At 30.1% G+C, this 15,318-nt stretch overlaps 2 protein-coding genes across 4 annotated transcripts; one reads left to right on the forward strand and one right to left on the reverse strand.

Moving 5' to 3' along the window:
* Positions 1 to 3,975: 3,975 nt before the first annotated feature.
* Positions 3,976 to 5,705, forward strand: LOC145194217 (synaptotagmin-9-like). Of its 2 annotated transcripts, none has more exons than XM_090069604.1 (3): positions 3,976 to 4,106; positions 4,230 to 5,013; positions 5,169 to 5,705. In XM_090069604.1, the coding sequence occupies exons 2-3, from the start codon at positions 4,281 to 4,283 to the stop codon at positions 5,681 to 5,683; spliced, it is 1,248 nt and encodes a 415-aa protein (XP_089925730.1). In that variant the 5' UTR covers positions 3,976 to 4,106; positions 4,230 to 4,280; the 3' UTR covers positions 5,684 to 5,705. The 2 variants fall into 2 exon arrangements, with proteins under 2 accessions (XP_089925730.1, XP_089925731.1); XM_090069605.1 differs by having other exon boundaries at positions 3,981 to 4,106; positions 4,864 to 5,013.
* Positions 5,706 to 6,643: 938 nt separating this feature from the next.
* On the reverse strand, positions 6,644 to 15,143 carry LOC145194182 (arginine-hydroxylase NDUFAF5, mitochondrial-like). 2 transcript variants are annotated; one of them, XM_090068995.1, is made up of 11 exons: positions 14,790 to 15,143; positions 14,676 to 14,716; positions 14,532 to 14,595; positions 14,385 to 14,432; positions 13,499 to 13,608; positions 11,598 to 11,748; positions 11,300 to 11,386; positions 10,087 to 10,147; positions 9,911 to 9,994; positions 7,034 to 7,116; positions 6,644 to 6,892 (listed from the first exon to the last, which is right to left on the reverse strand). In XM_090068995.1, the coding sequence occupies exons 1-11, from the start codon at positions 15,042 to 15,044 to the stop codon at positions 6,812 to 6,814; spliced, it is 1,065 nt and encodes a 354-aa protein (XP_089925121.1). In that variant the 5' UTR covers positions 15,045 to 15,143; the 3' UTR covers positions 6,644 to 6,811. The 2 variants fall into 2 exon arrangements, with proteins under 2 accessions (XP_089925121.1, XP_089925122.1); XM_090068996.1 differs by lacking the exon at positions 14,790 to 15,143 and having other exon boundaries at positions 14,519 to 14,595.
* Between the last annotated feature and the right edge of the window lie 175 nt (positions 15,144 to 15,318).

A 15,318-nucleotide genomic window follows, 5' to 3' on the forward strand; every position in this document is an offset into this window, starting at 1 on the left:
TTTTTACAAAATTAGGTATTGTACCCATTGATATATTTACTATGATCTGGTGTTAAGCATCGAGATCACGTGAGTTTATAAGAATAAGATTTGCTGCAAATGTTTGGTGGCATAAAAGTAATCTGTACTCACGTGATCTCATGTGTATGGCAAATTTGAATGTTAACTCTCCTCCTTCGATGTTCAGAAAAAGTTATTTTCGTATTCATTTATTTATTTATTACAATTGAACTGTCATCCCTTAACTGTGTATTTCTTTCCTCTATGATCCAAATATTTCATGATTTTGTTATGTTGGTCGATAAAACTGTTAGGGAAGCGCAATAACTGCCAGTGAATAGCATTAAGAAGATATTTCATAAAAGTAACATGAAAAAACAAAGTTCGCAAGAATTGTAACTATCTTTCCCAACATTTTTATTCAAAGGGCCATTTATCGACGCACTTTCAGTAAAATTTTGAATTTTTGATAAGGATTTATATGAAAAAAAGAAAATGGACTGATATTTTAGCATATAGTCTTGATATAAAGTCATTTTGACAACGCCGCCGTTTTTAATTGTGGTATGAAGAACGCTTTCTACTGGTTGTCCAATTTCTCTGCTTGTTGCAAAGAGAACAATCACGCTTTTTTTTCTTTCTTTAAAATTCAGGAACGAATTTTATTATTCTCTGTTCGAATAGATTACATCGAAATTTTCTTCGGTACTTATTAAGAACGGTTAGTCGATTCACAAATGATACTAGCTCCCATTCAGGTATCCATTGAAATCCAACTGGTGCTTTGTATGGTATTTTTACTGTTTATACGCTGACAATTGTAAAACGAAGTTAAGCTTGTTGACAAACGAAGGTGAAGAAGGGTAACGGCGGGTAATTTTGGCGCAATAAGGTTTTTTTTACCACTTAAATAACCCTCAATTGTATATTTCAAATAAATTATGCAAATTCGATGCTCTAGAGAATTACATGCCGACAGTTAAAAAAATGTTGACTAACGGACTTTTAGTATTACGGAATACCCGTAAATGCTCTAATTAGCAAGCTAGTGTGGTAATTTCGGCACTATGGTGTGGTAAATTCGGCTTCTTTAAGGAAATTAAAACCACCTCGTTAAAAATTAACAGAAGAATGAATTAAGAATATTGATAGACCTACATCAGAAAAAATAACTGTCCGATACAATAAATGCATTAGGTCCCAAAAAAAATACTGTGAGGTGTATTGAGATCGATTATTATGAAAATTTCATGAAACCCTTTTTTTTTCAACAAAATAAAAATACGTCACTGAAAAAAGGAAATTCATTGGAAAAGTCTGCTACCCTGCAAATTCTAAATCAACTCTTGGGTAAGTTCTAGATCTCTTTTAAATAAGTTTTTAAATAAAGACCAATTTATCATTCATAAGGTATTTCTTCACTTAAAAAGTTCAAAAATGTAAAACTGAAATACGAAATTCAAAGACGTAAATTTCAAAAATGTTCATCAAAAAATAAAGTGAGATGTTTATGAAGTTGTCGTCATAGCAATATATAACAACAAATAGCGTTTTCTTACAGTCACCACAGGTAAAGACTTGTTCACATGATTCCCAAAGAAAGCAGCGCATGTTTCGTATCAACATCTCCAGTGTTTGGCGAATTTTTCTAAATTATCCTTTAAACAAGGATCACATGGATCACTATAGATGTATTGACACAATGCGCTCAAGGCTGCTTATCAATCACAAAATCAGCACCGCAGATGCAACTGGTTGCGTAGATTGATTTTCATGAAAATCTGATTACCATCTTTGCTCAGTCTTGTGGACTTTCTACGTGGCAACTTGTTCGTACACTTTACGAACGTTAGATATTCCTTAAGCTAAGATTAACATGGTGAATCCTAAAATAATTTCTGCATGATTTACCCTCCCACGTTTACCTGTTGTTCGCTGTGTATTTTCAATCTCAAGTCCAGCTAGTGATTCAAAAGTCTTTGCAAAATTTACGGTAAGTAAAAAAAAAAAAAACGGAAATATGGTTGCAATTCGTAGGCTTTTAGAAGTATTTTAATTTTTAAATGATAGTTAATATATCAATCTAAGTAAAAAATAAAAAAATTCAAGTCAAAACTTTAGATATAAATATTTATAGCTATATAAATTTGGCAAATGTTTTTTTTTAATCATAACACTTGATTTAAACAAAGCAATGATTTAGAAAAAGAGACACTTCATTGTATTCTTAAAATGTAAATGAAGGACTCGAAATTTAATTTACTAGTAAAGCTGGAGTTCACCATCCTTAGTTTTCTGATGAATCAAAACTCTTCGCTTTCATCTCTTAGATTTCTTGATTTTAAAACTCGTATATAATCAAAGAAGCCATTTTGATGAAAATTTAAAAAAATGAAAAAATTCCTCAAAGCAAGAGGAGGTCGAATGAACCTGCCAAAATTAAAAACCAACAAAAAGTTCATTGTTATTAATCATTTTAATCTTTAGAAGTTGCAGAAGGACTTTATATTACGTTTATCTTACGGTATTCTAAATACCGTATTAACTTGGTCACACACGATAGTTAGTTTTCAATTTTTGATGTTTGACATGTTAAATTAAAATTTTAAGAATCGTCGGGCACATATTTACACCCCGTCGGGCACATATTTACACCCCGTCGGGCACATATTTGGGGTATGTTATATTCATGAGGATAAAAATACGTTTAGCCTCTGTCGAGCTTATTCGGCAGAGGCTAAACGTGGCATAAGCAGTTGTATTGATAATTTTTTTCGTACTTTTGACCGTTTCAGAAAGTTTATTTTTACTTTCCCTTTAAAATTTTCCCTTAAAAATCTGTGATAATGAACTCTCTAAAACCATTAACACAGATTTTTATGTTAAGAGTTTTGCTTAGAATCATTATATTCTGTTCCAAGTAGTTGGTTTAACTTTTTTACAGATTTTATGTTAAATTATCTTGAATTTTTAAACTCGTTTCTTAAGAATTCATAAATCTGGGTGTCATATTTTTTTATTAAGCTGTCAATAATTTTTTTTTCGAGGGAGATTTCCATATTGTGCATTATTTTAAAAATTGATTTTCCTCATTACCAAAGACTTAAGAATCACCTCTACGAACCTTCTATAACAACTCTATCGAGCAGATGGGAATCCAAAGGAGCACATCACTGGGTAGGGGCATTAATTGATTAAAACACCGGTAAAGATCCTCGCAAAGTATACTTATGAAACTAAATTGATTTATAAATATGAATATAAATAAGATTTTTTATATTAATTTCCGTAAATTTTTTATCTTAAAATAAAAAAATATTTTTGAATACTTTTAACGCCTTTTTGAATTTAATTAAACTTTTTGTTGCTTTTTGTTACTTTTAGAACGTGAAGTCATCATCTAAATATTTGCCCACGTAAAAAAAATGAAAAAATATGTTGAGTGTTATAACCATTCTGAGTGATATGGACGATAAGTGTATCAGTTGATTACGGTGCCGTTGAGAGGATTTACGGCTTTTCGTCTTTGTATGTTTTTAAGGATTTATGCCAAAAAAAAATTAAAAAAATGATTAATGCCAAAAAAAGATTGTCTACGTACCCTCCTTATGTATGAACAACCAATTTTTGGCATAATTCATATTTTTTGGCATAAATCTAAAGGGTAAAAGCTAATACGCTAAACAAATAGTTCTGTTTAACTATTTGACTTGTCATAAAATGGAATTCTGAGATAATTGAATCGAAACTTTTTATTCTCAAAAAGAACGTAAAAAACCGTTGTCATTGTTACAACTATTGCTCTTTTTATTATTATTATTACAACAACTAAAATTACTATAGCAGTTAATTATTTATATACTCTTGTTACTAATATTAGGTTTGAGTTGTTTTAAACAGCGTTTTGAAGATTTTTTCAGCGCAACTGTAAATAAAGATCTAGAATAATGCTAATCGTTTGTTTTTAATCCTGGGAACTAAAAGTATACATTTTATTTACAATCGAAATATGAGTGTGATCATTCTGAAACTTGAGCATTTTGAAATTTCTCTCTGAGCGAATAATTCGCACGAGAAAAAATTTAAAATCTAACGTCCAAGCTTGCGTGAGTGGTTAAATGTTCTTTTATTTTTTAACAATACCTTTTCAATTTTATCCGTATTGTAACCGAATTTAAAAAGTTGTTGCTTATAGAAAATTTTCAGAAAAGTTTTAATTTAATCTCCAGCTCCCAGCGGCAGAATGTGAGAGTTCCAAAATTAGCCAAATGTAAGTAAGAATGTCATCAGCATTACTGTGGCTTCTTGTTGCTGGGTCTTTAATATTAGCTCTTGACTTTCTTATTCTTGCAATATATCTAATATGGAGGAAGAGGAAAAGTGACAAAGAAAGAAACGAGTGTGAAAATGAAAGACAGCAGCTCATGGAATTTGACCCAAACGAAATGACGAAAAAAAAAATGTGGTTGAACATTCCTTTGATAACACTGACCACATCGTCAGATGTGGACGGTTTTCTTATTCCTGGAAAAACTGTGGAAATTGACGGAGACAATAGAAGGCTTCTGCCTAGTAAAAATCGTTTTTCAAAAAAATATAAAAATGGTCACCTTGATGTATCTCAATATAATCAAAGTTCAAGAAAATCTTACAGTGGCATAACAATGATATCCTTAGAGCTACTTTACCTCTTTCGATCCTCTGAACTTCAAATCACTGTTAAAAAAGGCAAACAATTCTGTAATTTCAGTGGTGAACAGTTTTGTATAAGTGTAATGCTGTCAAATTCCAATTTAACTTATTATACAAATCTCGTGAATGGACCGGACCCAGTATTTAATGAAGTATTCCGTTTTCCGTTAGATTGTAACGCCATATCAGCAGACCCTCCAATTACACTAAAACTAAATATTTGGTCAATTGAAAAAGATTCTGAAGAAAAAACGCCTTTTGGTGTAGTCGAGGCTTCTGTTGAAGAGCTAATTGCAAAACACGGCTTTATGTCTGCTCCAGGTAAAATCTCTGTATTTATTTACACAAGTTATATTTGCTGAATAAACTTTCGTTCAATAATTAAATGTATTAGCTTACATCTTACTATTTGTAATGTAATTATTAATTACAGCATAATTAACATTAATTGTATTAAAACCCGAAGTCGTTTACAGGAAAAGAAATATGGAAAAATGTTACAAAATGTACCAGCTTCATCGACAACCTAATAGATGAAGATTTAATTTCTGAAATATTCGTTCATTTGGGATATTTATCTGCAGCGAGACGAATTGTTGTTGTGCTAGGAGAAGTAAGAAATCTCAAAGTAAATTCAAACGATAAGAACATTTTGGGAAAAGTCACTTTAATTTATCGCGATTGCGAAAAAAAAGCTTTTCTTAGTGCAAGTTTGAAGGCAGCTAGTGACGTAAAATTTCAAGAAGAATTTGTTTTCCATCTTTCTGAGTTTCCAACTCTCGGGATTGATGGCTTAGCAATTTACATTGAACTTCAAGTAACTCAATACAAGCTTCTGTCAAAACCACGTGTCTTAGGTAGTGTCACTATCGGAAATTCGGAAAAGGCAGAGAGGGGCGGTAGGGAACATTGGGCAAAAATGTTGACATCCGGAACATCAGTTTCAAAGTGGCATGTTCTCCAGAAGCCTTATGTATTGACTAACGAATAACTAGAGAGTTGTTTTTAGGAAAGTTCATCTTTTTTTTTTGACCCCTTCTCTTTATACGAACTAGTTTTAATAAACTTCTTTAAAGACAAGAAAAAAGAAAATTCAAAGCTTCTCTTATTTTAAAACGCATATTTCTCCCAATCTGATTTTTTTTTTTTGAGAGGCAATCGACAGTTTATGCGGGACTTTTAAAAGTCAACATCAAGGATCCGTATAACGTAAAAGTAATTTGCGGCTATTTTTTAAAGACCATTTATAACATAAGTAAAAATCGTAAGAAACTTCTAGTTTAATAAATTGAAACAGTTTATGTGTAAGTGAAAATTCTTCCACATTTAAGTAATTTTTAATGATGAACTAAAACGATTCAAAATGTTTTAGGAAAACTTTTGTTCTAAATTTTTTAAACCCACGAATGCATTTGCGTTCTCTATACTTCATTGAAGCAGTCAATACTTCATTACGTACTGAATTTTTTTTTTTTTTTTTGTAAATTATTAGTCTTTTAAAATACTTCGACACAAATTGAAAAATTTTAATTCCATTACAAGATAGGATTATTATCAACACGAGTTCTCTTTAAAAGTGTAAGCGTAAGCAAACGAAATTTCAAATATCCGAGTATTGGTGCCAACAACATTTTGAAAAACGTTTAGGTTTCTCTACCAACTTTTCAACTTAAAAAGCACTCCCATCCCCCTTTTAAATCATAATTGATTAAAGTGATCCTCTAAATTTTCATTTTCGTATTGCCTTGCAGTATTAATCGGGATTCTGCTACATCAGGCCACAAGGCATTACCGTAGTATTTTACATTAAAGATACCAAATTTCTTACGAGCAGCTACAAAGCTGTTAACAAAGATATGCAATAAAAGCAATATTTTTTTAAGTAACTGAAAAAAGGAGAGGTAACCTCAAATAAATGAGAAAGATCTTTATCAAGACCTTTCAACCAAAGTTTTCACAGTTAATTTGCTCATTTTTAAATTATTCTTTCCTATACAACTAATCGATTTTTTAAAACTTATTTGAACAGCTGTTAAATGCACTATTTCGAATGGAAAATGGCGTGGACGCTCTTCGTATCTCAAGAGTGAAACGATGATTTGAATCATTGAGAATTGGGTCATTTTCCGTCAATTTTGTTTGTTATTTCTTCTAAATCCTTTAAACTGACCGTGGCAGTGCCTCGTTCCAAAGGTTTTGGCTAAAAGAAAAATTAAGAATTTTAGTGTATGTTTAAAATTCCGATACGCTATTAAATAATTCCCAGAGCTTTAGGAATAAAGCTCAGCGCACATAGTCGACGTTTTGTAATTGAATTTTTTAGATAGTTAATAATAGTTGCCTGGCTGTTCGAAGGTTTCCAACCAATCATATAAATGATCTGGAAAGTTGCGGGGATACTTCCGTCCTCGTTACCATACATTTCTAAATAAAACATTCAAACTGTAACTAATTATTATTGCTATTACATCTTTAGAAAGTTGTTTAGAAAGCAAATAGACCGCGATATGTAATGAAAGACGCAAATTGTGAGAAATTTTCCTCACAACTTTACGCCTTTTATTACATATCGTGGTCTATTTGCTTAATGATGCTCTGTTAGATGATCTTAGATGATCCTCTGATCTTTGTGATGTGTTAACATAGTGGGTCTCAAAAGTTTAGTAAATTTAATTATTTCATTTAATGATTAAATCTACTAAACATTTAAAACCCACTATGTAAATATTTTTTAACTATTAAAAACATAATTATAAAAAATGGAAGGTTTTTGTGTAGACGAAGCATTGTCTAGGCAACCATAGTTCAATTGTGTTCGAGTAGTACACAGTATCTCTATGACATTTTAAAGCCAACTCTCGTATACTAAATTAAAAAAGGAATTGACAAGCCTAAAAATCTTTAAAGAAACCAATAATTACCAAACAGCACATTCTAAGCGAATTAAATTTTTACATATCCTGAGAGATTCAATTGTCAATCTCAAGGCCCTTATCTACGTAGCCCAACCTAAAGCATCCACCATTAGACAAGAATGCCATCAAATATTATTAAGATACTTGATAACTTTTACTGATGTACTTGCCACAGAGTCTATTATGCAAGATGGATCTTAATGTCACACTGATAAAACTTTTAACAGCCAGCGCCGATAAGAACAGCTGTTGTCCTCAAGAATCAGCGATATCCATGTAAATAAAAATTCTTTTAGTGTAACTCATGCCGTTAGAAAAACGAAAAAAATTCTGCATAACTATCTATAAAATCCTTCTGCATCGTCATTTTCAATCGCTAAAGCATCTGAACCTAAAGCATCAAAACTACTGTTTATATGGTCATAAAACGATACAAGAGCTCTCTATCTATTGAACGAGCAAAAGGATCTGGAAGAAAGAGTGGCTTTAAGGATAAGAAAGCAGCAATTATTATTCGACGATCATTCACGCAAAATCCCGGCTTATCGAACAGAGAACGAGCCAAAGGTATAAAGTTTCAGAGCATTTCGTCAGGAGAGTTAAGAAATTTTACAATTTCAAGTCTTATCGAGCCATTAAATATCCAAACCGATCAGAGAAGCAATCACTGGCTGCTAAAACTCGAGCTCGAAAACTTTATGACGAAGTGCTTATAAAATTTAATGGCTGCATAATTATGGATGACGAAACGTACATCAAATGTGACTTCAAACAGCTCCCAGGTCCAAAATTTTACGCTTCAATTGTTCGTGGACGTGTCAGCAACAAGTTCAAGTAAAAATCATTGGATATACTTAGTAAGAAACTTCTCTTGTGGCAAGCAATATGCAGTTGCGGTTTGAGATCTCAAGCTTTCGTCACATCGTCAACTTTAAACTCGGATGTTTACATCAAGGAATGCTTGCAAGCTAGACTTTTGCCATTTTATCAAATTCACAATGTCCCCTGTTGGATCTGGCCTGATTTGCTTCCTGTCATTATTCTAAGAAGACCGTAGAGTTGTACAATTCGAGAGACATCAAATTCATACCAAAAAGTTTAATCCACCAAACTCCCCACAGTTCCGTCCCATTTAGAATTTTGGGGAATCGGCAAAGGATATTTGCGTAAGAGTGGCAAAACAATAAGTATAGCTAAAGATTTGATTAGAGAGTGGACATTAGCAGGGAAAAAAATTGCCAAAAACACTGTGCAGAAGTTGATGTCGTCGATTAGCGTAAATTTTTGCTTATTTATTCAAAATAATGCAAAATAATGCATTAGTTTAATTATTTTATCTATTAATTTTTTTTTGAATTTTTCATCGTTCCGAATTTAATGACTGCATGCTTTATTAGTCTAGGTTACTTTTTTATAAAATTTTTAAAGTTTAAAAACGAAAAATCATTAAATCTTTGAGATGCAGGTGTTATCGAAGATGTCATTCTGCAACCTCTTGTTTTACAATGCTATTGATGTGGATATATAAAAACGGACTCATTGTTTAGCAAATTTAATGAGAGGACTTCTTCTACATCGGTATTTTAATTTTTTTCCATTGATAACGAATAATAACGAATGATAACGAATAAAGTACAAACTTCAATATAAGTCTTTTGAAACAAAATCGAACTTAAAATAATTTTTGTATTTAGACCTTTTAGTTATAGGATTCCAGGAAAAAAATTTGCGATAACTCACATACATTATATCATTTTACTTCAACCTTTCAAGACGCATGCGCAGAATTGCTACTCGATTATGTTCGCTAAACTTATTTTTCATAAGTAACATTTTGTATGAATCTAAACTTGTAGCATCAAAAACTTTTGCTGTCTTAAATGCGTAAAAAGTTCTATTTTAACAAACTTCAGAAAATTCAACTTACTTTAAAAGACTGATATGAAAATTTGTTCGTTTTTATTCGTTATTAACTAAAAAAAACAAAACTCCTATGCTTAGATTTAATATTTTTTATATTTTTATTTCCAGCAATTTGTCATTAATTACATAAGATAATTACATAAAATTTTAGATGTTAAATGAAAGGAATGTTCAAGGTATTCACCTGTTACATTTTTAATTATATTTATTTTGCAGTTCTTAATCTTTAGTTCTGCTGATTCTTAAAAAGATTTCTTTTCATACATATTTAAATTTTTACTGACTTTCAAAAATTCATTTCTTCCCCTTAATTATGGGTGGTGTCTCATTCAATGAATTCAATCTTAAAAAGGAGAGTGCTCAGGAGATCCAGTAATTACCTTTATAAATAGCAGAAGCTGCCAACATAGAATCTCTATGAAGGATGTTTTTTCTCGTCCATGTTGCATTGTTTTCGCCCATTCCTGCATTTAATAAAATTTTTAAATTTTATTTTAAGATTACGATGTTCATTAGTTGAAAATATCTACAAATTTAAAAGAAAAAATATCGAAACCTTTCAAATCATGCATAAGTTCAAACATCGAAGGATAGTTGATTATAATTTCATCATGGTCCTGAAAAAAAAAACATGTCAATTTCAACCAGCATTAGAAAAAAAAAAGAAAAAAAAACTCTTGCATTTTTCTTTGTAGATTCAAATTGCAGAGACCATACACAACTAAAAAGATGACAATTTATGTTGGTTAGGATGTCACAGGTTTTGCAGTGAAATTTTTGGAATTGTAATATTGAAATACAGCCCTTCCAGAATGTTTTGACACTGATACTTAACAAAAGAGATTCAGGTCATTTGGATCAATTTATTGGGTCAATTATTTAGAGGTCCTCCAAAGTTGTAAGAGTTTTACCATTACAGAAAGTAAAGTTCTTCTTGCTCACATTTCAAAACATTCTCTCAATAATAATCATGAGATGATAATGAATAATAATCATGAGAACCTCTTTATTTCATACATTTTCAAAATAAGTATATGATAAAGCTTTTGACATCTATTTAACTACCATATCTGTGTAGCTGTGTGAATAATTACATATATCTATAGGTGTTGACATAATTATCACTGTTTTTGCCGCCACAGTTCTGATACTTTGGTCATAGTTGTAATACTTCAAACTTCAAACTGTTGGACAATAGTTTGTTTTCTTTGAAACAACATGGCTGAACTAAGTAAAACATCACTATTTGCACATCACCGATGATCATTATCCCCAGAAGGACTGCACTGGGATTTTCAGAAAAAAAAATTCACATTGGATCCTAATAATGAATCAAAATATTTGTTAATGATTACATTATGCTTTTCAGTTCCTCAAAGAAAAAAAAATTGTAAGAAAATGTATTTGTTTAAATTTATATCATATTGAACTTCAAAAAGTAATCAAAAGCAGTAAACAGACTAAAAAAAAAAGCCTTACAAAGAATTTGATTTCCATAAATTCAAAAATAGATTTAAGCTAGTCTCATTGTATTTTAAGTAATAACAGATACTGGATTAAAGTTTTTTCTTGTCTTAATATTCTTTAAATTTTTTTTAATTTGAGAAAATGTAATATAAATCAGAAAACAAAAACTGTTAATGATAGAGAATCAGTAAAAACCAGCCAGCCCATTTTACAGGCCAACTTTGTATTTTCACTGGAAAGAATAGTTTAACTAAACAATATATACAAAAATTAATATAAATTAATACAAAAAATCCACTTACAATTGTTGTAAGACTAAACCCAGCTCCATTTAACAAAGCACTGACATCTCTCATTTCTGTGAAAGGAGATACATGTGGTCCAAAACCCTAAAATTGCAAACACAAGGGCATTTTTAATGACAGTATTTAAAAAAAGATTAACTTTTGTGGTAGAAATCTGATTAATAAAAAATTTGGTAGTTTAAGTTGCACTTCTTAAGGAGCCAAAGGGACTCTAAACTGGATCCATATTTGCATTAATAATTCAAACTAAAGTGACAATCCTATGTATAAGCCAATAGAAAAAGAACTTTCTTACCCCTTCCCTTTCAATCTCTGCAAGTTGTAAAGCACACCTAAGCTCAAACAAAGTATCTTTTCCAAACATAGCACCAAGAAATACACCATCTTCTTTAAGACAACGACATAATTGCGCAAAAGTACCTGGTAGGTCATTTACCCAATGCAAACTACAAAAAATGAAAAAATTCACTTACGTTATAGCATACACATACTATATATAAATATTATGAATATGAAAATCTTTGTTTAAGAAAAAAATTAATTTACAATGTGTTCAAAGTATAGACAAAGTTAAAATTTCAATAAACATTTTGTGTTTTTTTTAATGTGTACAATCCCAGATATCACAATGAATTGTTAATCAAAAAAATCATATAACCACTTTGTTAATTGCCACAGATGCCCCATGGTTCAATTGTTGTTTCATTTTTTTTTTTACACTGATACAGCTTTTAATAAGTTGGTTTTGATTCTAATCCCTCAAATTATGATTTTACCCAAGACAAACATTTTTTTCTAGTTTTGTAATTTAATTCAAGGTTTTATCTGCTCCCCTACCCTGGCCAAGAAAGCAATTTCTTTTAACACTTCAAAAAAAAAAAAAGATGAGGGTTGATAGAGACAAAGAGTAAGAAATTTATAGTAAACAAAATTATTGACTCCCTATGAATAAATTTGCAAAAGACATTGAAATTCTATGATATTAATTACATTTTTCAAAAGCAGAACTCGATTCTCAAGCAAACAAGTACAAGGTGCAAGCTTAAGATGAATTCTTTCCAAAAAACATGAGTCCTAATATAACAAGATTATTGTGTGGTATTATAGCTGATTAAGCCCCACTTAGAGCTTAAACCCTAGTTAAGAATTTATAAGAATTGATATAAAGAAGTTGCTGATATAAAGAAGAAAAAGGAAAAGGTAGAAAAATTTTTAAGAATGGAAATGTTAAATCAAATTAGAAAAGAGGCAAATTGGAATTCCAGATAAAAGGATTTATACGTTGTTAAAAGATCACAGAAAAAAATTTTCATAGTTAAGCAGAATGCAATGTCTAATATTATTCAAAATTTAACAAAGCATCATATTTTTTTCATATTCAAAAGTTAAGTAACTCTTTTAAGTTTAAAAAATAACAAATATTGGGGAAGATGGATGGTTTAAGGTGGATGTTCAAGAAATCATACTGTAATTGTTTAAATGAACTGAATTTAAAAGAACTATGAAACATAAGATTTTATACCAAATAAAAGTTGTGGAGACACACACACTCCATGGTGTAAAAACACATTTGAATGACGCCTTGCTATCATCTGATTCAAAAGAATTGATAATCGAAGGTTTACATTGCACCATGCTTTTTTATTAAAGTTCAAAGGTTCAGCAGTTAAAGACCCCTGCTGATACCTGAGAGTTAAGTGACTACTGTTTGAAGTTTGAAAACATACTTTTCTATCAAAACAAATAGCACTACATGCATATTAGTAATACATAGGATGATTTGCTTTATGGCACAGTAAAATGTTCATTGATTTGGTGAAAACTTGGTGATGTCTTTTTTTTGAACACCTCTAAACAAGACATACAAAAAAACCTCAGCTTGAGGGAGCAACCAGTTATCAATTTTTTAATTGAAGTTATTTTCAGGTAAAATTAAACTTTTCATTACAGATAACAATTTTAGAATGTATAATATTGTAAATAAGAATACAATAATTTAGTATAAATAATAAGATAAAAATATTTGTAATAATGTAATATTTTAGGATAAATAAAGAATAATTCTCTTTAACAAAACTCTAAAAACTCTTTAGCAAATTTCTTGAATATTACTCTTGTGTAAATAACAGGCAGATTTAAATACAATTAAATGTTTCTAAAAGCCTAATTATGCAGTCTAATTGAAAGTATTTTAACCTTAGGCTACTAAGAATTAAGTCAAGCGAATTTTGTTCAAAGGGGAAACCTCCATCTTGGTCTTGATAAACTATACTTTCAACATCAATTTCAGTAGGTTCGCATAAATCCTACAAAAAGAAAAAAATAACTGTAAGCCTTTGAAAGGGTTTTCAATCTCTACAGCCACGGAATTAAATTTATCATTTTGTAGCAATTATAAATGTTCGGTAGAGTATTATAAAAAATTTCAAAAAAATTCAACTAATTTTAATTCTTTGAATGCTCAGCCAAATGAGCATTAAAAGAACCCCACATTAGAAGAGTTTTTTTGGAATCCATCTATCTTTCTGCCTTAGGCCATGTATTTCATTTAAATGTTATAAATATTCTTAAATTTTTAAATGTTTTTTTTTTCTTTGTCAGAATGTTGTTACCAATAAAGTTTTTTCACTTTTTGTGTCTGCTGCTTTTGAAGTTGGAATGTAAAATCATTACAAGCAAAAATCATTACAAGCATTTCACTTATGTTACCTAAATTTATCAAATTGTAATTATTTTGCTGTCTTTCAATTTTTTTTTGATTTAGTGTAGAACAATAAAATTATTTGATGGGTCAATTATTTGATGCATTCCAAATGATCTAAAACCTTGACTTATCCACCTATATATGTGGTGAGGCAATAATGATCAAATGGTAATGTACTCAAAATACTCTAAAGAAAAAGATCCTTGTCAAAAAAATGACAAGGATTACCAATTCTAACTTTTTTTTAACTTCCAAAATTACGAAGAAAAAAAGTATAAAATGGGAAATTTTTAAAGAAATTTAAAAAAACATCTGGTAAAGATATTTTTTAAAATTTCTTTAAGGAACTAAAGTATATTAAAGCAAATAAATACTCACTAGCATTTCTTTGGATGCCTCTAACTGATACAGCTTTCCAACATCTTCCTAAAATAAGTGAAAAAGTGTTTTTGAAATAAACAGCAAAATTAATGTTTTTGTGTTGCAATAAAAAGATAGCTACTTCAACTAACAATTACAGTCCACCTTAGTCAAACACCTTGCAATATAGCCTTTTCCTGCACCAAAGTCTAAAGCTTTTGGGAAGAACCTAAATATATTTACATCAGAAGAACATTTTAAAGATAGAAAATCTTTAAGTTTAAAAACATAAGGCAACCAAATATTTACTTTAAGATATCTGCTAGCCTATCAGCAACTCTCTCTGCAACCTAAAAAATAAACAAACAAATAAGGCTTTTCATTTCTTTTATATATTTAAAAAATAAACTTTAACAAGCATGCCTCATTCTTGAGATAATCATAAACTTGTTCATCTTGATATTTTGCGGCTACATTCTTTTGATGAACTTTTGTTTTTTCATCAAAAACATTACTTGTTCCTCTGTTGTTAACAAGGGAATGACTTGTTCCTCTATTGATGATAAGGGAATGACTTGGTTTTAAAAGTACTTTAGTTTCATGTAATATTGTTTGAAGTAAAAGCTTTGAAGTGCATGAAGGAAAAACCAAGCCAGGATAAATTTTTGAGGAAAACATTTAGACATTCATTCAAAAATAATTTTTTTCTTTAAATAGTTTTCAGTCATCCGTTGGTAAACTGAAAAAAAATAACTTGATGTGTACTAGCATAGACGATAACAATAAAAACTAAGTTAATAGTTGATTTTCAAAGCAATTTTGTTGCAAGTTCAGTCAATAAATGTAAAATAGTATATGCATAATAATCATTTAACACTACAAAAACAAATAAACTATAAGATTTAGACAAAACAAATAAACTATAAGATTTTTACAAAATCACAGGGGGGGG

Source organism: Hydra viridissima, unplaced genomic scaffold (genome assembly GCF_058129835.1).
Source record: "Hydra viridissima isolate aposymbiotic clone 2 unplaced genomic scaffold, HvirCarnegie_v1 scaffold_12, whole genome shotgun sequence".
Classification (NCBI taxonomy): domain Eukaryota; kingdom Metazoa; phylum Cnidaria; class Hydrozoa; order Anthoathecata; family Hydridae; genus Hydra; species Hydra viridissima.